This window comes from Cajanus cajan, chromosome 1, assembly GCF_000230855.2.
Source record: "Cajanus cajan strain Asha chromosome 1, NIPB_CcT2T_4, whole genome shotgun sequence".
In the NCBI taxonomy this organism is placed as follows: domain Eukaryota; kingdom Viridiplantae; phylum Streptophyta; class Magnoliopsida; order Fabales; family Fabaceae; genus Cajanus; species Cajanus cajan.
The window spans coordinates 47,646,381-47,654,336 of record NC_138517.1 but is presented as its reverse complement, the minus strand read 5'-3'; the positions used below and the strand labels follow the sequence as shown (position 1 = coordinate 47,654,336).

Genomic DNA, 7,956 nt, shown 5'->3' with positions numbered 1-7,956 from the left:
TTTAATTATAAAGATGTATTAAATAAGTTTCTAGTCTTTTAATTTTATGAAAATTTGATTTTTAGTTTCTATTAATTTTTTTTAGTTTTAATTTTTTATTAATTTTTTCATAAATTAATCCTTGACATTAAATGTCATTTATTATATAATAATATGTATTAATAAATTATAATTAACTTGATAATTAATACTCAAATATTTATTTAATTAATATTAAATCATATAACATGTTTAATTTTATTATAATTCTTTTTATTCAATCATCATCAAACATTCTTTTTTGAAAATAAAAAAATGTTATTACAACACTTTTTGACCTTTTAGTTATAAATAAGTAGTAAAATTATAGTGTTATATAATTTGATATTTATTAAGTAATCCTATATAATTTCAAAGACTAATTTATGAGGAAAAAAAACTATTAGAAGACTAAAAATTGGTAAAAAAAAGTTTTAAAATCGGATGAGTTAAAAACTTAATTAACCTTATAAAATATTGAATTGATAATAAAAAATTGAAAAAATGTGAAAGAATATATTGATACTGTTGAAAAATTGCCGGGAAGCTTGCATCCATCAGCTGAGTCATCACCTTATACCCAACTATCTTTATCAATTAATTATTATATTTTTAGTGAGTTAAGATAGAAAAAGACCACTGAGGGAATAGGTAGAGCCACTTTCATATATAATAATGATAATAATGATAACTTTTTAAATATTTCTTCAACCTTGCTTGGTGTGTACTGGTGTCCCCACTCCCAAAGAAAAATTTGAAATGCCCATATTTTTTTGTACAGACCTTGGAGATTCAAATTTTGTCCTACAGCAAGTAAAACAGTACTAGAACTGTCTATTCTTTCATCAGTTTCCAAAATTTCTTCATTCATTAGTGACTTTTTTTTTTCTTTTTTTTCTTTATTTGAAGTAAAAAAAATAAAAACTCAACCACCCTTTTTGCTTGATAGGGTAATAAGCAATGTTCTCTCAGGAGGGAATGTTCAGCCGTTTAGTTTACATGACCAAAAGTGGTTTTGTTTGTGCTGAGGTTGGTTTTTGCAGGGCCAAGTTTGGGTTTTTATTACTCTAATGCACAGTGGTGATGATGATGGGAATGACATGCATGATGATTAGTTGATGGCTTTTCGCTTTTGCTCTCAAGTACCATCCTATGTTGGACTGTGGAGCATCTATTCTGTGTAACATTGATTCCCTTGAAACCTGAACTGGCTTATCTTTTCTATTTTCTTCTGGGGCCAATTTTCACCCACCATTTTACACCCCCCACTACAAATTTACTTGCTTTGTGTTTGTGAGTGCCTGTTATAAAATCTCCAAAAGCTCTCAAAGAAACTGGTTTGTGTTAGGAATTAGGATTGAATTCAGGGTGTATTATTCTGTATTCTGTATTCTGTATTCTGCCCCTTTATCATTTTTTTGTGCTTTTATTTTTGGAGGGAGGGGGGCAGGGGGTACTAAATTGAGATAGAGGTGTTTGTTGGGGATTTTTAAAGATGTATGATATAGAATTGTAGGTTTGTATTGGGGTTTAGAGAAATGGGATCTCAGGTAGAGACAGTACAAGAGCCAAATACTAGTACTGCCCCTTTGGCTAGGCAAGGGTCCTTGTATAATCTAACCCTTGATGAGGTGCAAAGCCAGCTTGGGAATTTGGGGAAGCCTCTTGGCAGCATGAATCTTGACGAGTTACTGAAGAGTGTGTGGAGTGCTGAAGCTGGTGGTGAGGCCTCTGGCTTTGACTTTGGTGTTGGTGGTGGTGGTGATGCTAACATGCATCATGATGGCCATGTTGCTTCTCTGAATCCACAGGGGAGCCTAACTTCGTCTAGGGATCTCAGCAAGATAACAGTTGATGAGGTTTGGAGAGATATGCAACTGAAGAAGGATACTACTAATAGGGATAGGAAAACACAGGAAAGACAGGCTACACTTGGTGAGATGACTCTGGAGGACTTCTTGGTGAAGGCTGGAGTGGTTGCTGAATCTTTTCCTACCAAGGATTCAAATGGGGCTACCTCACAACATGGCCAATGGATGCAATATCAGCAGAATATGATGGGGGGTTATGTGGCTGGCCATGCCATTCAGCAGCCTTTCCAGGTTGCCATGAATCTAGTTTTGGATGCGGCTTACACCAAGACGCCGAGTTCTTTGGTGGGCGGTTTGTCGGATACACAAACTCCAGGTCGGAAAAGGGTTGCCTCTGGTGATGTGGTTGAGAAAACTGTGGAGAGGAGGCAGAAGAGGATGATCAAAAATAGGGAATCTGCTGCAAGGTCACGGGCAAGGAAACAGGTTATATGCAATTTTGTGTGTTGGTGTTGTTACTTTGGAATGTACTTTTTTTTTGTTTGATACAAGGCACTGTTTCTGACAATGAACAGGCATACACACAAGAACTGGAGAATAAAGTTTCGCAATTAGAAGAGGAGAATGAAAGGCTTAGAAGACTGAATGTATGTTTCTAATTCTTTGCTTTTGTTCACATGCAATTTTAAAATTAGGTGATACATTGTCGGTGTTAAAAGTTTTACACAGCTAACCAATTCTAAGTCACAGTTTATGTGATTTTTAAGATAATTATTGTAAAAGTTAACAAACTTATCATTTATGATGAATTATGATTAGATGATCCTATAAAATTGTTTTACACTGTCAGTGTATCGTCATTAAACCCTTTAAAATTTTGTTGTTTGCTGATATTTGTTAGTCACATCTCTTCCTGGATTGAGGCCTGCCTTCTTGGCAGGAAATGTATATGATTTAAATGTTTTTTGTTGATTAAGATTTCACCTGGCCAATGCTTGTCTGCAATATGTCTCTATTGGTTGTGTGATATCTTGGATTAGGCTTGTGATTTATGACACCGAAAAGTGAGTGTGCTAGGTATATACTATTAGTGAAATGCTTGTGACACTCTATATCTAATAGTGATACTCTCTCTCTACTATTGGTTGAAATTTATTGAAAATCACAAATTTTGGTTGGTCCCAATGAAAGATTCATTAAATGAGATGCAAGACCTACAGCATTTATGATTTCTAATAAATTTCAACTTATAATAAAAGAGTGTTACAGAAAGTGTTGGTAACATTCTTTATGCTATATAGTACATAAGCTGCGCTTAATGGAATAAATTGTAGTGATTAGCGAATAAATCAACATGTCTGTACTCTCTAGTGAATCAACCTGTCAGGTCTATTTTTATTCTTCATTGTTGGTGTTAAGAAAAGAAGGTAACAGATGAAATATTCTTTTTTTGAAAGGAAAAATAGTAATCGGATTAGGCTCAAAACTAAGAATAAGAATGTTCAAACTAGTTGTATTTCTAAGATTGAATTTGGATCTACAGTTTTCGTATAAATGTGTTTTTGTATTGAGGTGTGGAATATTGACCATTTTGTCAGGTTAAAGCGAAATTCCTCTTACATCATTCTATTAGTAGTTGGCAATTTTTAAGTTGCAGAAAACTCCATTGATTGCCATGTGAATATTTCATTTGTTACTTTGGTATATGTCTTTTGTAATCATGGATAACTAAGGAACTAGTCTTTTGTGTTGGACTCTCCTTATGTACTTTAAGTCCTAACAAAATAGTGTGTGATGGACTGATCCTTTTAAGTTTGCTCTGTACTAGCCACTGTTTTTTTCATTCTATTTTTATAAGTTTTAGATACTTAGAGATATAGTAAAACAATTCATTTACCTTTGCATAATAGCTTAAACTTTTGGAATAGTTGTGTCATGACTCATAACAACTTGGGCTATGTTTATATAAACATTTCAATAAGCACATGTAGAAAAGAAAATAAAGGCATATTAAATCAAGTTTCTTTCATAAGATGCACCTAATGAAGTATAAACATTGAACTGTGTAAGTTGATTTTAACTTATGAGATAATTCATTATATCATCTTATTTTTTTTCTCCTACAAATACCTAATGACGAATTTATTCAAACATAATCTTGTAATCTTGTTAGATAAACTACTAGGGTCAGTTTATTGATTGAGGATTTGGGTTAATATACGAAGACTTTGGCTCAATCTAAATAGTCCTTGTTGTAATGTTTCTTATTAATAAAAATAAAAATAAAAACCTTACTGAATAACACCATTAAAGATTATTCTAGATGATTCTTCTATGTTTATGGTAACTTTTTTTTGGTTGTCACAGGAGATGCAGAAGGCGTTGCCATCTGTGCCACCACCTGAGCTTAAGCATCAGTTACGCAGAACTAGTTCAGCCATCTTTTGATATCTTCATTACAATGAATTCCTAATTCTTTTTCATGCTATCACATCACATGGTAGCATTATACTTTGACTCTTAAAGTTTGGATACAGAACTTGGGTGGCTATTTTTTCTCCGGGTAGTTGTTTGTGATGCTATCGGTTCTCCCCACCTTGCTCTATTCCACTAATGTTTTCCTCTATGTATATTTTGATTAAGTTTGGCTTACAAATTACAATTTAATATTCAACTATAAATATACTTGAGTTTAATTTTGGATCCATTTGTGAGAATTGTCAAATTATATAAGTCTAATTTTTTTATTTAACATATCTCATAAGATTTCATGATTTTCAATAATAGTAAAAATTATATTAGGAAAAATTATACACACCTTAGAAATATGTTTAAATGACACACACGAGTTCTAGTTTTTAAAAGTCACTCACCTTCGTCCTTCCTTTGAATAACTAGATTTGATATCCTTACCATGCACGATTTATTTTGATAAGTTAGACGATTTGTTATAAAACATGATTATATAACTAAAAAATGAATAATTATTGTAATAATAATTTAGGATAAATAGTTCGATAAATGGCTTTAATTAAAGTTCTTTTTATAAAATACATTATTGGAATTCATAAATAAAAACATTTAAAATCTTTTATTAACATTAATTAATATTGTTTTAATTTTGTTCGTAGAAATTTGTATAGTACTTGAATCAAATTCTTCATTAAATGGTTGTACAAAAAAAATTGTTTTTATTATCAAAGACTACATCAGAAAAAATATATTATGCATTCATATTAAATGTCATAATTTTTTAATTACGGCAGTTTATATTATAAAAAATATATTAAAAATTTAAATTTGTTATGAATAATAATTAGTGCCTTAATTAGTAGATGCCAATATTCATTATCAATCATTACCATTTATATTTTTGATATATATTATTCACTTTATTGTGTAATTGTTCAGTTACCACATATACTTATAAATAGGTTAGTCCTCTCCCAAATATAATACACAAGTCAGATTCTCATATTGTCTTCTTTGTTCTCTCTATTTTTCTTTCTTTTATATCAGCACGATAGTCTTTCCGCTATTAGTATTGCAACTGTAAGACAAAGCTATGAAGAATTTTCATGAAGAAAATCATATTTTTCAAAATAAATATTTCAAGGTTAGTTATTCATCTTCCACAATAAAAATTATATCAAATATTTGTATTGTTTACATTATTATGTATTAAAGTAGTCTTGAAGACACTATAGTAGTCCTGAAGACACTATTAAATAAAAAAAATTATACATCCTTGAAATGTGTCTAGAAGATGCTATCAAAAGAGAATATTCAATCTCTTTTAATTTATTATTTTTTCTCACTAGAAGTGAGAAATATCGATATTTCATTGACGTAATATATTTTGTCATTATTATGTAATCATGTTTTTCATATTATGAATTTGATAGAATATTTATATTCTTATGATTGTGAAATTTATTTAAATACAATTGATTTTAAAGAAAAAAAATATAAAAATATGTTTATAATAATCTAAAAGACATTGTCAAATAAAGACATTTTAATATTTTTTTTCTCACCAGAAGTGAGAAAATGATGAAAAAAATGAAAATGAAAGATAAATTTTCTCACTAGAAGTGAGAAAATAATATGAAAAGTGAAAAATAAAACAAATTTCACCAGAATTAGAAAAAATTGATATAAATATATTATTTTGATATAAATGAGGTCACTACTGGTAATAATTTTGTCAATGTCATAATTATAATGTTGAATGATATTTGAGATACTTATAAATATTATGATTAATGAAACGTGTCTTTAAACCTATTTAGGTTTTGTGTGATTTTTGGAAAGAATTATGAGTTTTCCTACATTTGTATTTTGATATTGTTCATGATTAAATTGATTAAAATAATCAACTTGTCATGTAATTGAACTCATGGGTTACGTCATTGAATCTTAAAAAAAAATCTCAATATTTTTTTTATAAAAAAAAAGATTAAGAAATATCCTTAGTTGATTTATTATCTCTTGAAGACTAAAACAAAATATTGAGATTTTTTTTATGCAAGAGACCATTTTAACTAGCATTATTTCATTCCTTGAAGTGAATGTTCGAATGTATTAATTTTTGTCTTCTCATATTCAATAATGCGAGAAGTTAATGTTATGTGGTACTACAAATATAATTGAAGGCTCCAGAAGAGCTAATCTATTATTACCGAAAGAAATGAAAGTGCATATTAAAAATGTATTATATTTTTCTAAATCTTATAGAAACTTATTAAGTTTCAATGATATTTGTTTAAATGGGTAACTTATTGAAACAAACAATGAAGGATATGTATAATATCTTTATATTACGAAACTCTACTTGAATAAAAAAAAAGTATTGGAAAAATTACCTGTTTTCTTCTATGAACTGTATTGCACGTATGTTAATATAGTTGAAACACATAATATTGTAAACCAAAAGTTTACAAATCAAAATAAATTTGAGATTTAACATGATCGGTTGGGTCACCATGGGACTATCATGATGCAAAAAATAATTGAAAATTCATGTGGACATTTATTGAAGAGCTAGGAGATTCTTCAATCAAATATTTTCTCATGTACTGCTTGTTCCCAAGGGAAGTTAATAATTAGACCATCACCAGCAAAAATTGAAAATGAATTTATCTTAATTTTAGAATGGATACAAGGTGATATTTATGGATCAATACACCCCATGTGGACCATTTAAATATTTTATGGTCACATGTTTGTTTATTATCAAATCGCAACCAGGCGTTTGCGAGATTATTAGCTCAACTAATTAGATTAAGAACTTATTTTCCTAAATATCCAATTAAGAAAATTTGTTTGGATAATGATGGTGAATTCACATCTCATGCTTTTTAGTGAGTTGATTTTCCCAACATTAGGGGGAGGACACAAATAGCTAAAAAAAGATATTAGTTGGAATGAATTATCACTGTCTCATTTTGATCCTCATACAAAACAATGTGAACTAGAAGTTTAAAAGATAATTCATTTGCAAAATCTAGCTAATCAATTACCAAATGTATTCACAGATCCAAGAAGGGTGACTAAGTCATACGTACTAGCGGCTAATGCTCCAATAAGATTCGAAGTCCCTGTTGGACAATTTAATACTACAAATGAGTCATAAATACGCCTGAAGCGTGGTAGACCAATTGGTTCCAAGGATAAGAATCCTCGAATAAAAAAGGGAGCTAAAGAGCAAAATGACCAAATTGAGGATGTAAAAACTCAAAAAGATTCCTCTGACATAACTAATATTCCAGTTCCAGAAGAAACTCAGGTACATGAAATTATTGAAAATGAAGAGATCTCAATAAATTGTGTCATGAATGGAATACGATGGAATCGAAACAATGTCAATATTGATGACATGTTTGCATATAATATAACACTAAATGAAATAAATGATATTGAGGATCAAGAACCAAAGTCCATCAACAATTGTCGACAAAGAAATGATTGGCCAAAATGGAAAGATACAATTGAGGCAGAATTAGACTCGCTTGCTAAACGAAATTTTTTTGGACGAGTACTACGTACACCAAAAGGTGTAAAACCAATTGGATACAAATGGGTTTTTGTGCAAAAACGAAATGAAAATGGTGAAATTGTGAGATAC

At 29.9% G+C, this 7,956-nt stretch overlaps 1 protein-coding gene across 1 annotated transcript; it reads left to right on the top strand.

Moving 5' to 3' along the window:
* Positions 1-745: 745 nt before the first annotated feature.
* Positions 746-4,536, top strand: LOC109793437 (ABSCISIC ACID-INSENSITIVE 5-like protein 2). Its single transcript, XM_020352909.3, has 3 exons — positions 746-2,315; positions 2,405-2,476; positions 4,197-4,536. Exons 1-3 carry the CDS (start codon positions 1,557-1,559, stop codon positions 4,275-4,277), a joined length of 912 nt encoding a protein of 303 aa, XP_020208498.1. The 5' UTR covers positions 746-1,556; the 3' UTR covers positions 4,278-4,536.
* Positions 4,537-7,956: the final 3,420 nt, after the last annotated feature.

Bases quoted from the DNA above. Each gene is read 5' to 3' on its own strand.
- LOC109793437 (XM_020352909.3), top strand. From the start codon at position 1,557: ATGGGATCTCAGGTAGAGACAGTACAAGAGCCAAATACTAGTACTGCC. The intron at 2,316-2,404 runs GTTATATGCAAT...GACAATGAACAG, and splicing joins GGTCACGGGCAAGGAAACAG to GCATACACACAAGAACTGGA. The intron at 2,477-4,196 runs GTATGTTTCTAA...TGGTTGTCACAG, and splicing joins AAAGGCTTAGAAGACTGAAT to GAGATGCAGAAGGCGTTGCC.